Source organism: Puma concolor, chromosome C1 (assembly GCF_028749965.1).
Source record: "Puma concolor isolate L17-30 chromosome C1, mPumCon1.1.hap2, whole genome shotgun sequence".
Lineage (NCBI taxonomy): Eukaryota > Metazoa > Chordata > Mammalia > Carnivora > Felidae > Puma > Puma concolor.
Genome location: NC_141674.1, coordinates 132,396,392 through 132,417,592, shown reverse-complemented (window position 1 = coordinate 132,417,592; position 21,201 = coordinate 132,396,392). Strand labels below are relative to the sequence as shown.

At 35.9% G+C, this 21,201-nt stretch overlaps 1 protein-coding gene across 3 annotated transcripts in view; it reads left to right on the top strand.

The window, feature by feature from the left end:
- Positions 1 to 21,201, top strand: part of LRP1B (LDL receptor related protein 1B) — a 1,907,075-nt gene that overhangs the window by 1,848,195 nt on the left and 37,679 nt on the right. For all 3 annotated transcript variants that reach the window (XM_086718488.1, XM_025932005.2, XM_086718489.1), the window contains exons 85-86: positions 15,202 to 15,376; positions 20,481 to 20,585. In XM_086718488.1, coding sequence (XP_086574614.1) covers positions 15,202 to 15,376; positions 20,481 to 20,585 — 280 coding nt within the window. The remainder of the gene's footprint in view (positions 1 to 15,201; positions 15,377 to 20,480; positions 20,586 to 21,201) is intronic.

Genomic DNA, 21,201 nt, shown 5'->3' with positions numbered 1-21,201 from the left:
TATGATCTCAATTCTTGTATACTTATGAAGGGCTGTTTTGTGACCCAGTATATGATCTATCTTGGAGAATGTTCCATGTGCACTCGAGAAGAAAGTATATTCTGTTGCTTTGGGATGCAGAGTTCTAAATATATCTGTCAAGTCCATCTGATCCAATGTATCATTTAGGGCTCTTGTTTCTTTATTGATCCTGTGTCTAGATGACCTCCTTTGTTGTAAGTGAAGTATTAAAGTCCCCTGCAATTACCGCATTCTTATCAATAAGGTTGCTTATGTTGGTGATTGTTTTATATATTTGGGGGCTCCTGTATTTGACGCATAGACATTTATAATTGTTAGCTCTTCCTGATGGATAGACCCTGTAATTATTATATAATGCCGTTCTTCATCTCTTGTTACAACCTTTAATTTAAAGTCTAGTTTGTCTGATATAAGCATGGCTACTCCAGCTGTCTTTTGACTGATAGATAGTTCTCCATCCCCTCACTTTCAATCTGAAGGTGTCCTCAGGTCTAAAATTACTCTCTTGTAGACAGCAAATAGATGGGTCTTGTTGTTTTATCCATTCCGATACCCTGTGTCTTTTAGTTGGAGCATTTCATCCATTTACATTCAGTGTTATTATTGAAAGATATGGGTTTGGAGTCATTGTGATGTCTGTAGGTTTCATGCTTGTAGCAATGTCTCTGGTACCTTGTCTTACAGGATCCCCCTTAGGATATCTTGTAGGGCTGGTTTAGTGGTGAAGAATTCCTTCAGTTTTTGTTTGTTTGGGAAGACCTTTATCTCTCCTTCTATTCTAAATGATAGACTTGCTGGATAAAGGGTTCTCAGCTGCATGTTTTTTCTGTTTATCACATTGAAGATTTCCTGCCATTCCTTTCTGGCTGCCAGGTTTCAGTAGATAAACCCGTCACTAGTCTTATCAGTCTCCCTTCATATGTTAGAGCATGTTTATCCCTAGCTGCTTTCAGAATTTTCTCTTTATCCTTTATCCTTTATCTCTTATCAATTCAAGTTATGTCTGAAGGGAGTTCTGTGTGCCTCTTGGATTTCAATGCCTTTTTCCCTCCCCAGATCAGGGAAGTTCTCAGCTATGATTTCTTCAAGTACACCTTCAGCACCTTTTCCTCTCTATTCCTCCTCTGGAATCCCAATTATGCATATGTTATTGCATTTAATTCTGTCACTTAGTTCTCTAATTCTCCCCTCATCCTCCTGGATTTTTTTATCTCTCTTTTTCTCAGCTTCCTCTTTTTCCATAATTTTATCTTCTAATTCACCTCTTCTCTCTTCTGCCTCTTCAATCCAAGCTGTGGTCGCCTCCATTTTATTTTGCACCTCATTTATAGCATTTTTTTAGCTCCTCCTGACTGTTTCTTAGTCCCTTGATCTCTGTAGCAATAGATTCTCTGCTGTCCTCTATACTTTTTTCAAGCCCAGCGATTAATTTTATGACTATTATTTTAAATTCATTTTGTTATATTGCTTAAATTGTTTTTCATCAGTTGGTTAGCTGTCGCTACTTCCTGGAGTTTCTTCTGCGGAGAATTCTTCTGTTTCATCATTTTGGATAGTCCCTGGAGTGGCACAGAACTGCAGGGCTCTTCCCCTGTGCTGTCTGGAGTAACTTGTGTTGGTGGGCGGGGCCACAGTCAGACCTGATGTCTGCCCCCATCCCACCACTGGGGCCACAGTCAGACTGGTGTGTACCTTATCTTCCCCTCTTCCAGGGGCAGGACTCACTGTGGAGTGGTGTGGGCCCTGTCTGGGCTACTGGCACACTGCCAGGCTTGTGGTGCTGCTTCTGTGGGATCTGGCGTATGAGCTGGGGTGGATCTGCAAGGTGCACAGGGGCGGGAAGGGCAGGCTCAGCTCGCTTTGCCTTCAGTGGTCCACTTCTGGAGGGGCCCTGCGGCTCCATCACTAGGAGGGAGGCAGACCCATCAGAGGGATGTATCCGCAGAAGCACAGTGTTAGGTGTTTGCGCAGTGCAAGCAAGTTCCCTCACGGGAACTGGTCCCATTTGGGATTTTGGCTGGGGAATGGGTGAGAGAGATGGCACTGGCCAGGGCCTTTGTTCCCCGCCAAGCTGAGCTCTGTCTTCTGGGGCCCAATGACTCTCCCTCTATCTCTCCCGCTCTCGGAGCAGAGCTGTTGACTTACAACATTCCACATGTTAAGTCCTGCTGGCTGTCAGAACACACTCTGTCCAGCCCCTCTGCTTTTCCAAGTCAGACTCGGGGGCTCTGCCTTGGTGGGCAGGCTGCCCCTCCACCGCCCGGCTCCCTCCCACCAGTCCATGTAGCACACACTGCCTCTTTGCCCTTCCTACCCTCATCCGTGGGCTTCTCGTCTATGCTTGGCTCCGGAGAGTCGTTCTGCTAGTCTTCTGGTGGTTTTCTGGGTTATTTAGGCAGATGTGGGTGGAATCTAAGTGGTCAGCAGGATGCCTTGAGCCCAGTGTCTCCTACGCTGCCATCTTCCCATAAGCTCTTTTAGAATATAGCCAAACTCATAGCTTTTGAGTCCCAGAGTGCAAAAGGCCAGAGAAAGATGGGTGGATTTGTAATTTACCTTAGGATTATGTAACCCATCAGATAAAGAAGAGACTTCTGTTTTAATCAAAACAGTGGATTAATAATAGTGTTTATTTGTTCAGTATTATTCTCATGAATGAAAAATATAATTACAAGTTTGATTTCAATAAATAAATATGTTTTAAAATCCATAATTTTCCAACAGATGAAGTAACAATAAAGAACAAAAGTTAAATAAAAGGAGATTTTTCAGTATATAAATGCTAATTATATGAAAATTAACTATTAGGAGGAAAAAAAACACATTTATTGAGGGTTGCCACCAGAGAATCAGATACATCTTAAGTATAAGACACTTTGAGAAATAGACTGATTTGACTTGATTCAGAATAGTACTAGAAGATTAATTCAAAAGTCAAGTAACTGAATTTGAATTTTTAGATTTACATTATCACTTGAATATCCATGACTAAATCCTTGGTAACAATATGATTTAATTCACAGTTTGATGAAATAACTTGTACTTTATTAGTTTTTAGAAATGAGAAAAATCTATATTGTAATAATCTGAGAGCAAGCTTTTCTTAAAAACCAATTTATATAAATAATCAACATAGTGGCAGAAATGAACAAATTGGTATGGTGTGACCATGTAATGAATGACACCTTATTTAACTAACTACTAAATTATTGTCTGAGTCCAAGAACTCATGACACTTCCATGGTACCTTCCAGACCACAAATAAGTAAGCTAGAATTTTTCAATTCCAGATTTCCTGTTACTTACTTCTTAGTGTAGATACTTCTTAGTATAGGCTTCTGATTCTTTTAATAGTGTCTTGCCCAAATAAAACAAATACATAAAATATAATTTAATTTCAGTAGGTTTCTGGATCTTCACTGAAAATACTCTCTAAGTTCTCTTTTCTGGAACCTGTCAAGCTGTAATCCTGATGTGAGGAAGAAATTTTTAGAGGTGATAATAGGGAATTAAAAAAAATTTTTTTCAGACCATTTAAAAGTATATAAAGTAGAAATCTGTAGAGTTACAAATAGTATTCTACAACTTTGGATTTCAGATTATTTTCATCATCATAGTTGACACTCACATGGTTTATAAAATAAATAATGATAATAATTAAAACTATCTGCTTCTCAAAGTTGGAAGTTTCAAGTGAGGTAAAGTCCTCTGCAAATTTTAAAATCAAATGTCTTTTTAAAAATTTTAATTTTTTAAAATTGATTTATTTAGAGAGAGAAAGTGAGAGCATGGAGGAGACACAAAGAGAAAAAGAGAGATTCCTAAGGAGTCTCTACGCTGTCAGCCCAGAGCCCAGTTCAGGGCTCAAACCCACCAACTGTGAGATTGTGATCTGAACTGAAACCAAGAGTTGGACGTTTAACCAACTGAACCACCTAGGCACCTATAAAATTTTCACTTTAATAGATATTCTGAGTGCCTATCATTTATAATATGTAATTAAAATATGTTATAATATGTGTTTAAAGGTTATATATATTTAGGTAATATAAAATAGATGTATTCCAAATGGCCCACATGAGCAGGCCTCTATATAAAAAAGATTTATTAATTTTATGGCCTACATGAATATGGTTTCAGATGGTTTTTTTTTTTTTTTAATTTTTTTTTCAATGTTTATTTATTTATTTGGGACAGAGAGAGACAGAGCATGAACGGGGGAGGGGCAGAGAGAGAGGGAGACACAGAATCAGAAACAGGCTCCAGGCTCTGAGCCATCAGCCCAGAGCCCGACGCGGGGCTCGAACTCCCGGACCGCGAGATCGTGACCTGGCTGAAGTCGGACGCTTAACCGACTGCGCCACCCAGGCGCCCCCAGATGTTTTTTTTTAAATAATTTCTGAAATGATCCTAAGTGCAGAATGGAATTATATATTCCATGAAAGTAAGTAGATCAGACCACTGAAGAAAATAATTTCTTGCATAGGTATACTTCCAAACTCAGATTAGTTTCTGACTACAAAATGAAACCTACTGGAAGCTGAAAAGTTTAGTCTAATTCTACAGAATGTCCCCTTTCAGAGAAGTTGGCAGGTCACATCCTTCTTTCACATGGCAGCCTAGAGTGTCTAGTAATTGCTTCTTTGATGTAGCAGCTGAGTGTTTCATGCAAGGAACAAATTTCCAGGGGCCCTTTAACTGGGACTTGATGACGTCTATCTTTGCCATCTGATTCTCCTCTTTCATCTGTCACCTATTTATAACTGCATTTGGGGTTTTAAAACTAAAAAAAAAAAAAACAAAAGTCAGCAGTATGCCTCTTGTTCTCTGTCTTCTGAAGTGCCCTGCTTTCCAATGATCATTCAGTTTGTAATTCAAAAAATATTAATAGAGCATCTAATATATGCCAGCCACTGAAGCTAAGGATTTAGTCATGAATAAACTGAAAACTGCATTCATGGTGTACTGTAGTATTTATAAATAATGCACAAACATGTTTGATGTCAGGTGGTGATAAATGCATGGCAAATTAAGAACCTAAATAGTGTCCCAATGGAGAGAAAAGTCAGGGGGCTACAGAAGGAAAACACATTTGTTCCTGAATCAAAAGTTTCTTGCTACAGTACCTTTTACTACACTGTGTGCATAAAAGAGTAATGATTTTATCTCATCTTTATCTTAAGGATGTTGTGGAAGAACAATACTCTTTGTAAACAAAAAGGATCTTGGATTAAATTATGTTACTAACTAATCACAGCAATTCAATGCATACTTCTAATCATGTTAAAGGTTAAATGCTACTAATAATGAAATTAAAGTGATTTTCTATAACCTTGGAATTATTACGGGTCTCAGTAGAGAGCTGATTATTTTATATCAATAGTAGAAAACTTGCACATTTGACCAGCAAAAATCTTTTACAGTGTGCTACATATTAGTCTCCCAAGTGACCTTTTCAAAGTGACTTTCTCAGTGTTTTAGTGAACTCTGATTAATTAGTAATCACTTCTATATAATCCATTATTTTTCTTCCTGCTATCACACTAGTGTAGAAACCTTTCTCTATCTATATTAATATCAATATATTGATAGAGAGAAGTACATATATATTATGTATTTTGCAAAGTAACATATTGAAGAAAAACTAGAAAGGAGGTCACATTTAAGTATATCAGAAATCCTTACTTTGACATTTACATGTGAAGTGAGTAGCCTGGAAGAAGGAAGAAAATAAGGATGGAAGAATGAAAGGGAGAAGGGAGAGATGTATGCACGAAGGAACTACGTAAGTTTTTCTAGGGTGACCTCATTTTATCCCAGGATAATGATCCAGGACATTCCCTCAGGCTACAGCATGGGGAGGATAATGTTGTTCATGGTACTACCATCTGAGAAGATCTTTTCCATGATTACCTCCTGTCCAGCATTCTTCACCTCCATGAGACCCTTTCCAGTTTTCTAAAAATGAGTTATTACTTAGTGCTCTGAATTTTCTTTTTAAAAAATATTTCCATGTGCTGATTAGCCAAATCTTTTATTGTTCTTGATTTTTTTTCTCAAACGTGTTAGCCCTGAGTGTTCTATCAAAGCATGAGAATTCTGAGGGCATAAGCAATATTAACCCAATAGATACTATTGACATGGTAGATGTTGATAAATTTTAACAGGTTGAAATTACTTACACCTTACTTAATACATATTCCATGCCTTAATGAAGAAATCAGGGACTGAATATGGTAAATGGCTTATTTATGGTCAAAGATGTCCCACCTTATAGGAGCATGCTTCATTCTCATTGTTTTTTAAGCCATCTTCTGCTTATTCACTTATTTGGTTTTTGTTAGCCTCATCTTATAAAATCACATGTAGCTGTCATCTGCAAGTCAGCTTGCTTTCAAGTCTCAAATGACTCTCTACCACTTTATAAATAGTTACTTGCTAAACCTTTTATAGCTGGATTCTTTTAAAATAGAAGAACACTCAACCCAGAAATAATTACTTGCTAAAACCTTTTATGGCTGGATTGCTTTAAAAAGAGAGGAACACTCAACCCAGAACATGATTTATAAGCAAAAGTTATAAAGGCTTCTCTGATTTAAAAAAATATTGCCATAATAGTTTTAGGAGTTAATTTTTGACTATTACTAAAATGATTGATGCTATCATTGTTAATACACGTTTTGAAACAGCAATCTGTCAAAGATTTATTGGTGCTATTTTCAAAATCTTGCCCCACATGTCTCGCTTAAATCAACAGTTTGATAACTTGGCTTTCTGAGTTTTACATTTTCCTTTTACCTGGATACTCAGAGATGGCAGTGTTTGCTCAGAATGGATTTTATTCTTTTAAATTTTTCAGTGTTCTCTATAGAAATATTTGGGATCTATTTCTATTTTTAGTAATAAATTAGAAAATGCTAATTTTCTTAGACACGCTTTCCTGATGAAAATTTATCAGCTCTAATCAGAGTTTTGCACACATTTTTTCCCTAGTGAATATTTAATTGGCATACCTGGATTCAATGTTTGCCTACTTTATTAAACTCGGCTCTGAAATTGGAAGATATATTTAGGACTATGCAATAAGTTTAATTATTAAAATATCTTAGGTATGTAAAACATTTGAGGACTGTAAAAAAGAACAACTTTAATATTTCTTAAATCTGTTTTTCTGTTTCATTACATAAGCCTTCAAAGATAACAATCATAAATTCTAAGCAAATTTAAACAAGTTACTTTATGTCTTCTGCCTCCTAAACTGTGCTATATGAAAAACCGACTTCAGAGAAGGAAAGGCCACAATCATTCTTATTAATATATTTAAGAATCTTAGAGCCTTTCCAGAATCCTTCTAAATGTTTTCATCTTAAATTAGATGTCAGTAAATGTTAGCACTTCAGACATGCCTTAGTTTATGATTTCTTGGCTGTCATTTTGGCTTCCTATTTGTGTGGAGGGACCCAGAGTTGATCCTTCTTGATAATGAAGAGATCACATGGAGTTTCCTTCAAAGAAGAGAATCTAGGGCTGTAAACTGATGATCGGTGGCTGGAGAGGCAAAAATCCAACTGAGGTTGGGTGGGAAGCTGAGAATGATGCGTGAAATGTGAACATGTGGATGAGCTGTGGGAGTCCGGCTTGAATTCCTGAGCTCTGATATTGCAGCTTGTGGTGGTACCAAGTAAGCTTTCCTGGGCCTGCTGCTCTTGCTGTTACAGGGCCCTTTATCAGTCTGCCTGATGGTGAGACCCCCAGATATCTATGTAGATGGGGACTCTCTTAATTTTAGATACATATAAGGGAAAGAGAACACCGAAGATATTTAAAATTACTCTCCAGAGGTTTGTGTGTGCGTGTGTGTTTTCTTCTGAGCAAATATACGAATTATTAAATAAGAAAAAAATAAGAGTTTACTCTTTACAATTAAGCTTATTTGGCTTTGAAATTCTGTTCTCCCACTTGTTGTATGACCTTGGCAAGGTGCTTATCCTCCTTGTGCCTCAGTTTACTTACCTATAAAATGAGAATAATACCATATAATGCATGACACTACGACAAAGAGATGAGCTGTCATGTAGAAGACAGCTACAATCGAGTATTTATCATCATCATAATCATCATTCCCGTCGTTTAATTCAAAACAGGCCCTAGTTGGCCTTGATGCTATAAAGGGCATTGTTGAGGACAGGTGGGGGAGGAGGGAATCATGATATAATCTTAGACACGTTTAGTAATACTGTCTCTGTTCAAAGATGATCGATGGGTGTATTGGATAAATTTGTCAAGTAACTCAGATGAGGTCACATTGTTAGCCAGATTAAGGACTGAATTTAACCTCCAAATCCTTCATGTTCTAGCCAATGATTTTGTTTCTTTTTCTTATTATGTCAGCCTAGCATAAGTATTCATCAAAAGTTTATAAAATACCATTGTTGGCTGTCTTCCACATTTTATACATACATAGAAGCTGCCGTAAGCCTCCTTGTAGGGAAGATATTAACAAAATTCATAGAACCTACTGCTCCTGGGATGCAATTAAATATCAGTGAAGGTGGAGTGTGAATTGCACTGAAACTTGAGCTCAGTTGTAGAATGCCTGGGGATATACACTGTGGATAATTCCACCTAGTCTTCTTTGTGAAAGTAATACAGCCCTACCTTCTGGTTTATTGCTGTTGCTGATGTTGTATGTGCAGTCCTAAATTACCAAATGCTTACTTAAATTATGAATCTTAAAGCCAATTCACATATTTTTTTAAAACCAGGTCAAAATTAAGTGAGGTAGAACAATTGATGTATATACATGTAATTGTATAATATAGTCCCCCCTATATGACTATCTGTATTACCAATTAAAGACTTTCTAATTTCTGCATTATTCTTCGTATCTTCAGCTTCTGTTTAGGTGGTATTTAACGTTGGTTTTGTTTCCTTTAAATAAATTTCACACTCCACTAACTATTACAATGTGAATAGCCCAGTTGCAAATATGAGTTAATGGCTAAATAGTCTTGGCAATTACTTTTCAATAGAAAGAAATATTTGGGAAAGAAGTTAAATGCAGCTAGAGATTTTATAGACATCTGGCTCACCATGAATATTCATAAACTTGTATATATAACCATACAACTCATATTTTTATGCAGTCTATTAAGATTCTCTAAAAAAGATTAAAGGAAGAAGTATTTCCTTATATTTCTGGTTGCTTGAAAAGGAAAGAGAAAGAGTGCAATAATGGTATCCCTTGAAAATTATTTTATTTCTGTTGCAGAAAATAGCCACTCACTTATTCTCCAGTTACTATTCACCTAATTACCATATGAATACTCTGTAATTATATATCCATCGTTGTCCTTTAGATTACATGATTGTGTTTAGTGCTACTGTGCAGTTCTTAGTGTAATTACCCTACAGAGGTTATAACAATTTTATATTGTGAATATAAAGTGTTATTATATAATTTCATGGTAATCTCTACTTTCTTAGCACAGATTAATTACATTTCATTATTGCTCCTTTTTATCATATGTGGAACATATCAATTGTTATGCCATTCAGGTCAGTAAAATGAGTAAACCTTATGAGGTGGAAGCTTTCATAAGAAGGAAGATTTTGTTGGTAGTCGTATTTACGCTCTCTTGCCACAGCAGATATTCTTCAGATCAGTTTTGGTTCCTTTTTTCTTCTTGTCTTAACCTTTCAATTGGGTTGTCAGCTCTCAGAGACCTGGTGGCCTTTCTCGTATTTCTGTCCTCTTCCTGCAGCTCCCAGTATACAATTAGGCAGATGCATGTTCCTCAGCAAATAATTAACTATGGATCCTCCACTTACATTTTATTGTCATGGTTAAATTACTCGTGTTGTTTAAAACAGAATCAACCATATTGTTCTACCAGCCTTCCTGTCCATAAATTCAAACTGTTCTTTCTGAATGCTTACTGGTTCATCTGGCTAGACTTTTTCATCTTTAACATTTGGTTTCTTCCCCATTTCATGCCCTCCAACAAAGTGAGAGCGTTCTCTCACTTACGTTTCTTTTAACTTGTCTTCTTTTCCTCTACCACATTTTTTACTTTATTTCCAATAACTATTAAGCCAAATTTAAATTTGGGGGAAAACAGATGGTTTGGGGGGGAGAAGGGTGTGTGTGTGTGTGTGTGGATCTGTGGATCTGTGTTGGAAATTAGAAGACAGTCCCTTTGCTGTACACCTTGGTGTTAACCCATCAGCAATATCTCTACCTCTTTTTTTCTCTGATAGGAATCATTAGGTTTTTATTTAGACTTGCCTACTGCCTCATGATCAGTAACAAGTCACTTAGTCAAAGCTGAAAATGAAAAAAAAAACAAGCAGAAGGCTATATAACTTCTCAAGGGTAAGGAATAATTTGTAGGAATAATTTGTAGGTTTGTAGGAATAATTAAGAGCCATAGTGACACAGGATCATTAAAAATATTGAAATATTATGGGGCACCTGGCTGGCTCATTCTGTAGAACACACGACTCTTAATGTAGGCGTTGTAAGTTCGAGTCCCACGTTGGGTATAGAAATTACCTAAAAACAGAATCTTTAAAAATATATATTAATAAATGTTACTTAAGAAAATGTATATCTATTTTACAGAAAGATGACTTTCAAAATGGTTTTAGAGCATTTTTGGTGCTTAAAGTGGTAAGCCCTATGTGGTAACTATTTTTTAGTACTCTGGGATAAGAAAAGTGTTCTTTCAGGAAATGCTAAACTTTTCTGCTCATTTCAGAGCTTATTAGGTCAGGGTGGAATCCTTAGAAACAAAGCGAGCAAGTGCATACCAAGGGAGCCTGCTCAGGAGCCTTCTCATATACCATTCTTCATACTTTGCTAAATTTCTGCTGGATTGGAAAGTGCTAATGAAGTATTATTTTTATTAGGTAAATACCTGAAGAGAGGCTTAGAATTTAAATATGAGTGTGTAGTAATTATTTGGGAGTGTATAGAGAGGTGACACTGGTGAAAATACTCTACACATTTATTCAGGTTTTGCATAGGTGCTTATAATTCAAAGTGGGTTGGAACTGAGAAGACAATGAGAGAGAAATTAGGTGGTTCTCCAATGACTTATACACTGTTGCCATATACTGAGATAATTAGAACGTGAACTCCTATTAAATAAAGTTACATTCTCCTGTGTTTAGGAATCCTAGAGTTAGAATTGAGTAAATAGGAAAGTCTTTAAGACAGAGAGAAAGAGCGAGAGAGCGAAAGAGAGAGAGAGAGAGAAGGGAAGGGGAGGGGGGAAGAGAAGAGAAGAGAAGAGAAGAGAAGAGAAGAGAAGAGAAGAGAAAGAAGAGAGAAGGGCGAGGGAGGAGGGAGGGGAGGAGAGAGGAGAGAAGAGAGGAGAGGAGAGAAGAGGAGAGGGACAATATGCATGCAAAGAGAGTGAATATTTTGGGCCCTAGAATCCTAATAGTGGTGTAGAAAATAATCCAGCTGAACCCAGAACTCCAGCAACTTCTACATGCCCCACATCTGAAGCCTAAGAGTGAGAGATAGAACATTTTCATAGAAAGGCATCGGGAGCAACTCTGGCAGGGTCGGAGTATAGTGAGCAACTCTGCCTGAATTTCAACATAGCATCAAGTATGAAACATGTGAAGTGGGGAAAATGAAATGTCTTCCATTTGAATATCTGTAGAGAAAGGGTTCTGAGTCTAAAATGATTTCTGCCTATTTTAGAAGGAAAAACTGGTATGGCTTAACAGCATGCAATTTAGAATTATTTATTAAAGTGCAAATTCTATTATCTGCTTATTTCAAAATTTTATCTTAAGCAAATATTTCTTTTACATTCTTTGGATTCCACTTTTATGCCATGAGGCCAATCAACTGCATTGAATAATGTGCATCTGACATGCTAGGAAAAAATATTGAAAGCATTAAAGGTTAGAGAATTTTCCTTAAAGCATAAAAAGTAGACCATGAATTTCTTTGAAAAGAAGTGTTTATAAAGCGAAAACCTATTTAGCCTTGTTAGCAAATTAACCAGAATTTTTTAAATATTCTACATGTAGCTTATGTGCCATTAGATTAGAAAAAATCTTTTTATTGAAGCATAATATAAATAGAAAATTTTTAAATCACAAGTTTACAGTTCAGTAAATTATCACCAGGTGTACAAACCAGCATAAACCAACATCCAGGTCAAGAATAAACATTACTGGTACCTCAGATGTAACTTGATGTTCTTAATCACTATCCCTTCCCTTCTCTCCAAAGATAAGTCCTTTTTGACTTCTAAAACCCTAGATTAGTTTGGCCTTTCTAATTTTATAGAAAAAAAAAAATAGTGTGTATATTTTTGTGTCCAGCTTTTTTCTCTCATTGTTTTTGTGAGATTCATCAATTTTGTTCCTTATAGGCTGTACTGCTTTCATTTTTTATTTGTCTATTATGTGTGTGTGTATGTATATATATACATATATATGTATGTATACACACACACACACACATATATATATATATATTTATAGGTATATTTCATTGTATGAGTGAACCACAGTTTATCCTTTCTTCTTGCAATGAACGTTTGGATTATTTGTAGTTTGGGCCTATTTCTAAAAAGGTCACTATGCTTATTATATATATGTATTTTTTATGCACATATGCATGCCTTCCTCTTTGATATATATTTAGTGCAAATGTTAGGTCATAAGGTGTGGGTATGTTCAAATTTAGTAGATACTGTCTTTGTTTTCTAAATCAATGGAATCAATTTATATTTCTACTAGTAGTGTATGAGATTTCCTGTTATTGATTGTCAATTTGGTGGGAGTTCAATGGTATTTCTTTGAGGTATTTATTTGTATTCTCTTGAACACCAGTGAGTTGTGTATATTATCACATCTTTTTAATCTTAGTCTAAGACAGATTTAATTTATGTACCAAAATTACTTACAGTTAGTAAGTTATAAGTAAGTATTTAACTTTGCCCTTTACCACTAGAGGCAAGTGAGAACTGTTCCTTACTACAGTGTACTATAGGGCAATCAGCAACCATCAAAATGTTAATCCATTATTTTCTACTTCCTCATGTCTTCTCAGTAATGTGGTTATAAAAATGAAATGGTCCAAAAGTTTAGATTAAAAATTACATTTTTAGTAGGGCTCACATACTTAGTTGAGAAATAAACTATTTTAGGTAAATTGAATCCTTTTGCAAGTATTAATGTAGTCGCTTTGCTAATCAGTAAAATTTGTCTCTGTGTTATTTCTTATGTGTTCCCTACTTCCCAGATTCTAGGTCCTCAACCAGTTCCATGGGAATCATCTGGGCCCCATTTCAGATTTATGAATTAGAATCTAGGCATGGGTGGGCAGTGGTGACAGGGATGAGCACTGGAATTTGCATTTGCAAATAAGTTACCTACCTGATTTTGATTAGCTACCCACTATGGATAAGACATAACATGTTGATCTTGTTAGGCTACATCAACTAACTTCTATGTCCCATCAGATAACTGAACCAGGATCAAAGGGTGACATTGGAAGCAGTTGGGGAATGATCTGAAAGGAGCTCTCTATCAGTAAGAGGTGCTGAACAATCTGAACTAATGAGAGTTGTTCTTTAGAGATTTCTGCCTTGAATAGGAGAGATCATCATGTAGACTGCAGAGCATACATTCTTCATAAACAAAAACAGAATGTGTGATGGTGCATACTATAACTGCCAAGCCAATAACTGCAAACAGACACCATCATGGACAGATACCACTAACACTGACTTAGTTCTTAGATCTTCAAGTTTCTCACCTTTTCAAAATGCTACTTTTCTTAAATATAGCCAAAACCATGTGAATAGGCTTAAGCATTGAATCTCAGTGAGGGTACTTGGCATAATGCAACAGCAAGCAGAAGAATGCTTGAAATAAATTTCCATAAATATGAAGCAAGCCTGTCAATAAATTTAATTTCTGTCTGATTTAATAAAGGGCTAAATATGCAAACATGAGAGTTATAAATTATGTTTTAATTTTCTTCACCTACTATAACTGTCGTACAGCAGGTTAAAGTTTATAAATTGAGATTTTTATCACAGCTAATCTCATTTAACATCGCTTCACAATTAGATAGCTAAAAGGAAATTGCAGCTTCTAAACACAAAGTGTGAAGTAGATCTAATCAAGTTCTTTTGCCTAAGATTATTGTATTATGAATTTCAATATTTTGAATGTTATAAATTATATTCACATACAAACACACATATATACTTGCTTTTCAAAAGACTGAGGCAGAATGTCTAATTACAAAGATAGATTGGTTATTGTATCATTAAATTGTTTTTGTTTTATTACATACACTAGGTATAGCAATATTTGAAGAAATCTTCTTTTGTAGTTGAGAAAATTATCTATAATGTTCATTAGGAAAGATGTTTTAAAACAAAAGCCTCACACTCTGTTGAGGTTTTCCCTCTGACTGGGAAGTCAGGCTCTAAACGAGGAAGGAAACAATAGCCTAAACTTTTGTTTACTCCTTACCCATGATGGATCAGTTTCCCAGTTCACTTTTCTCTTGATGTTCCATGAGAGGCACATCTCTGTGTTTGCTCACCTGCCAGGGCATTCGAAAATACTGGGCCTGTTCTGCTGTGTGTAGAGGGTGACTTCTTCACACCACACAAAGGGCTGATGCAGAGGCTGGGTCCCCCACCCACCAGACACTGCCCTGTTCTCGAGATGAAAAGAAGTACAAGGAAAGGAAACAACAAATGATGCTTAAAGAAATCTTGAGTATTTCTGCTCATTTCAGAATAGTTATAGTGCCCATTAGAAGGAAATGAAGGAAACTTGTTAGCTTAAACTTTAACATTCAGAACCAAAAGAGTTTCTCAGTTAGCATTATATCAGTGTAACTCAACATTTTTTTTTTTAGCCAGATGAAATGATGCGTGGCTGGCAAAAAGAGAAATCAATAGCATTATTAAAGAATTCTAGTTACATGTAATTACAAAGTGATTTTGTAAGCTAATCTACTTATTATTAACCATTTTTTTATATTTAGATGTTTTCATTAATTTACTTATTTTTGTATTTCTTTAAGGATTGACTGTTTTTAAATATTAAATGAAATGGTAACATGTATTGTGACTGAAAAAAATCATATAGTATAATTTCTTTTTCTCTGGTGTGCGTTCTGCCTAGATGTTTGTCACCACTACTGTGTGAATTCTGAATCCTGTACCATCGGGGATGATGGAAGTGTTGAATGCATCTGTCCAACACGCTATGAAGGTCCAAAATGTGAGGTTGACAAATGTATAAGGTGCCATGGGGGCCACTGCATTATAAATAAAGACAGTGAAGATATATTTTGCAAGTAAGTGAACATCCAGCTTAATTTATAAAAGCATTTGAACCCAAAAGGATGTAGCAGTTCAACAATAAACATGAAAATAATGTAAATTATTTTTATCCTAAAATTCTTTTAGTGATCATTTCATCTTTGTCTGTTTGTTTGTTTTTGGTTGTAGATAAAATTCAGTTCATCCCAATTGACTGAACTTATTCAACGACTATTTTGTGCAGCTGGGGAACATGAGAATTCATCATGTACTCATGTAATGATGTGGTCAGATTATTATATATATAGAATATTCCTAATAGTAAGCAAGAAATAGTGAGATGCAAAATACCTTGAAAAATCTATATGCAGTATCCCTAAATTAGAAGAGCTGAGGCTTTTGTTTCATTATTATCATTTATAGTAAGTGTTTACTTTTCTGTTGTTAGAAAATGTGCCTGCAGAGGAGGAGCAAAAGACTTGTCTAATGGAAATACATTTTTTAATTTAGGTTTTTAATTTGACTTTAAACATTATAGTCCAAAATAAGTAGAAGTAATAATGTTCCCTAAGAGGCAACTATAATAAAAATTTCCAAGTTAGACTTTGGTTACATTGCCTTTTGCCCTTTGGCTTTAAGATCAAGAGAATGGAAAACAGAATTTAAAAAAAAAAGAAGAAAAGAAAGAGAGGAAGGAAGGAAGGAAGGTAGGAAGGAAGGAAGGAGAAAGGAAAGAAAGAAAGAAAGAAAGAAAGAAAGAAAGAAAGAAAGAAAGAAGAAAAAGAAAGGAGAAAGAAAGAAAGAAAGAAAGAAAGAAAGAAAGAAAGAAAGAAAGAAAGAAAGAAAGAAGAAAAGAAAAGAAAGAAGGGAAGAAGGAAAGGAAGAAAGGAAGAGAGAAAGAGGGGCACCTGGGTGACTCAGTCAGTTAAGCATCCAACTTCAGCTCAGGTCATGATATCACGGTCGGTGGGTTCGGGCACCGGATAGGGCTCTGTACTATCGTAACAGCTCAGAGCCTGGAGCCTGCTTCAGATTCTGTGTCTCCTCTCTCTCTGCCCCTCCCTGGTTCATTCTCTCTCTCTCTCTCTCTCTCTCTCTAAGAATAAACACTAAAAAAATTAAAAAAGAAAAGAGATCATGGCAGCTAAAGGGCAATGCCATTCAGTTTCTATCGTGAAACAAGTTTATGCCACTGAGGTTAAAGATCAGTCCTTACTCTGAGCTTCTTTCAACAACCTCTTAAAAGAAGAGCCTTTAAAGCACTGGACTCTATCGCTTGCCTTGGTTAGGAGTATAATAAATGAGAATATGAGATGGAAAGCGTGCTGTAAAGTGTTCATGCTGTGGCTTCCACCGAGACAGCTCTGCGAGGGTGCCAGCCCTGAGTTATGTCGCTCTGCCAAACAAGGCCCAATAAAATTTTATTACAGACAGCATCGACAGTTTTTTTCTTTTTTATTTACTCTCATTTTAGAATTTACTCTAATGATTTGTGTTATAATTATGAATGACATTTACTCAAACCCTCAAATTGGGTCATTTGAAAGTACATTATTTTTTAAGTAAAGTAATTGAAAATATGACTAATTATAAATATGTGCCTTTGATAAGTATATAAAAGCAAATGCATTTTCATATAAACTACCAAAATCATGTTTGCTCAGTAAGCTCATCAGCTCTTTGTGATGAAACTTTATCATGACAGAACTTTGTTTCCATTAGCGGGTGTACGTTTTTCTTAATGTCCAGCGCACTGCATCAGAAATGCACTCTAGGGGAGTCTGGGTGGCTCTGTTAGTTAAGCATCTGACTTCAGCTCAGGTCATGATCTCCAGCTTGTGAGTTTGAGCCCCACGTCAGGATCTGTGCTGACAGCTCAGAGGCCTGGAGCCTGCTTCAGATTCTCTCTCTCTCTCACTCTCTCTCTCTGCCCCTTCCCTGCTCACTCTCTGTCTCTCAAAAATAAATAAAGACATTAAAAATATTTAAAAAAAAAAAAAGCGCTCTAGGGTCTTGCTTACAACTCCATTCCATTCACACAGGAAATAATAGACTCTTATCTAAGACAGGATATGAGTTGCAATTTCCTTCCCACTTTACCTTGAAAAAGCTCAAGAAGAGATACACACACCATTTCCATTACAAGGGGGAGGTCCCATGTGAAGAAAGAAGGGCAGACTCTTTAGGCTCTCAATACAGCCTACTATACAGAGGAAATTGACTTCACCAAGCTAGAAACACCAGAGCCTCATATCCTGACTTGGCTGTGGAGATCCAACATTGTAGTTCTTGACTCATAAAAGATCCTTTTGGAAAATTATGTGTCAGATGGATAAATAAGAGTTACTGACAACGAGCAGACAGTGGAAGTTTAAAACCAGGAGTATAATATTTGGTCATATAGGCTGCATAACATCTAAGCATGATAATACAAACAAGATTGGGTAGTCTGAAACTTATTAGACAAGTTTGTTTTCATTTTTATGATACTTTTCTTCTTGGCATTAAATGAAGTTTACAGTGGTGCTAGAATTTCTGTCACATAGCTAAATAACTGATACCAAAACAAAGCCACAACTGAGTTAAAGTAAATCTTTTACATAAATAGGAAAATTGAAGCCTCCATGTATTCATGTGATTCCAAATAGTCAGGTGTGTTTCTAACACACAGTCTATGAGCTGTCAACTAGAATAAATACTCTGTCAAGGATAATAAGTATATTCTTTAAAAATGGAGCTAATTGTATATTTTTCTCTTATGTGGAAATCTAAGTAAATATTGATGAAGAAAGACTCGATCATAATTTTGAATAGCCTAAATAATACCTTTGCAATGTCAGTTGTTATGGGAATTTTTTCTCTGTACTGGACAACTGGTAATTAACTTTTGGAAAGTGATGTATCACAAACTCTGTGTGTGTGTGTGTGTGTGTGTGTGTGTGTGTGTGTCACACTTGCCTCTAAGAAATAAAATGATGAAAACCCATGTTAAAATATGAGCTGAACTCTGATGCATTATAATGATTTGAGTAATTTTTACTTTATATTTGAAATATATACAAATTTCTGTCTTCAATTTAGGATTCAAACAAAACCTTTATTTTTTTTTTTTCAACGTTTTTTATTTATTTTTGGGACAGAGAGAGACAGAGCATGAACGGGGGAGGGGCAGAGAGGGAGACACAGAATCGGAAACAGGCTCCAGGCTCCGAGCCATCAGCCCAGAGCCTGACGCGGGGGCTCGAACTCACGGACCGCGAGATCGTGACCTGGCTGAAGTCGGACGCTTAACCGACTGCGCCACCCAGGCGCCCCCAAACAAAACCTTTAGAAAGAGAAAGAGGCAACATCTTTTATAACTTTTGAAAGAAGGAGTTTAAAAGCAATGAGTAGGATATTTTTATCTTTAAAAGCTGATATTTGGTGTATAGTTATCTTTTTTTCTCAGAAATTCTTTAATGGATAATGAGCTATTTTTTTCACTTTGACATTGTCCTTTTGATAGAACAGAAACTATAACTTTCTGCTCTTTGATTTTCAATGAGGCTGAGATTGAGGGCAAGGAACATTCTCCCAGATCCGTTAAACCTATCAGATACCAATACTGTTAAATGTATACTTGACTCACTTTGTGTCCGTATTTACATGCCTATAGATTATAAAGGCATTCTCTGTTAAGTCTTGTAAACTTTAAACTGCTTCCTCTCCATGTTTGGTTCTACATTCACATATTTCCATTTTATATCCAGTACATAGTTGACTCATTGCTTCTGTTCATCTTGAAAAGAAATGTGATTTTAAAATCTAGGCTCTTAAAAAACATCTTTAAATTAAACACCTGGGAAAGTAATAAGCTGTGTGGTGGATTTCCTGCATCCTTATCACCTACCTGCCATAAAATAAATATTCACAGAATAAATTAACCAGGACCACCAAGTAATCATTTCAGGCATCCAACCGATGGATGGATGGATACTCTTTGATGGGTGTAACACAATAGAAATCCATCGTGGAGACTGTCAAAGTGATCAGTGGTATTGCAACCTGATTTATGTGTCATGCTTATGTCCAGATTTATTGTGACACCACTGATTGCTTCATAGCACCTAGTGCCAACATGGTCTTATAATCAGAATAGTGGCACGATCTGTTGTAATTCTGATTTGGGCCAAGGCTTGTATGAATCTATTACCCTACTTCTCATTCAAGAGACCCGATGATAATTTGGAATGACTGTGCACTTTTGTCTGTCCCCCCAACAATTTTCAGTGTCCAATCTAGTAGTATTTATTTAGATAAAAATATAACACAGCAAATAATAAATTTCTGTATTTTTCCTATTTTAACTGAGCTTGGGTTTTTTGTTTGTTTGTTTTTGTTTTTGTTTTCCATGTAGCAATAACCATGGTGTTTATTCTTATCTCAGACAGATAATGTGCTGTAAATTAGAATTGCTTCCATAAGAAAACCTACCTCCTTACCCTATTGCCAAATTATGTATTGTTCCTATAACATTTCTATTTTTACAATGAACTGCCCATGATCTTGTGTGTGTGTGTGTGTGTGTGTGTGTGTGTGTTAGAATAAAAACATTGACTTTAATTACAGTACATAATCGAAGAGAAAAGGAGACTACCGGATAATCTTATACTTTCTTACAAAATCTGGAATCTGAAACTCTTAACAGTGTTTTTGGACCAGATTTTCCAGTTTACAACAGATAGCTGAAGCATTTGCTTCCAGAATATTTGATCATGTGGTTTGTAATTCACACCGATGTCACCAAACCCTAGTTAAATGAAAAGGGAATAAGATACAAATGCTGATGTCTCCCTGCAGTGTAAGTGATAGACATTAGAGCATATTTTTTTACACATATCTCTAACTATATTAAAATTTTATATTAAGCAAGTGGGTTGAAAATTTAAAAATTACCAAAAGAAAAAAAATTGTTATCATTTTGTTAAAAAAAAAAATCTTTGCCTCCAGGAAGTCTGTCTTTCTGAAAACTTACTTTTAGCCAGGCACACTCCATTACTTCTCTATGATGAATATTCTTATCTGCAGAGAGTTTATGTCAGCTTTCGACAATAATGATGCCACTAACAATGAGGTTTCTTTTTTCCTTTGTTGCTGCAGCTGCAGTAATGGAAAGATTGCCTCTAGCTGTCAGTTATGTGATGGCTACTGTTACAATGGTGGCACATGCCAGCTGGACCCTGAGACAAATGTACCTGTGTGTCTGTGAGTATTATATAACTTTGTGGGCTTGTTATAGTATGACTTTGTGTGTACATGGAATCCTTCCTCTATTGTTCTCCTCTCTTGGAGTAATACATTTTAAATGAATGTTTCACGGACATCTCTGATCAAGTATTGTCCCTCATTGGCTCATGTACTACAGAATCTCCTCCTTCATCAATATGCTAGTGATTTCATAAGGAAGAGCTCATTCAGTTCTTAGCATCATACCCATTGAAGACATTCATAGATCTTTGAACTTGGAAATGCCAGGTAAAATTATTCTAATTTCATTGACCTTATTTAGATCTGTGAAACCCAGACATAATCATATTTATGTATACTTGGTATTTACAGCTATCCTTTTAAAAAGAAACTGTGGTATTTTTTCAAATGTATAATGGTGTTATTTGATGTTTATATCAGGTTTAGAGTGTTGTATTATGTAAACCTATTAAGCCCCTGTCTCCTTTGGAGTACATTAACTTGAATCTGGGTTTCTAAACATTTAGAAAGTATTGGGAGATTCTCTGCTCGTGAGAAAAATCTAGAATTTAATATTTTCCCTCTTAAATACCTGACAGTCCAGAATGGACAACTTGAAATAAAACCATTTCAC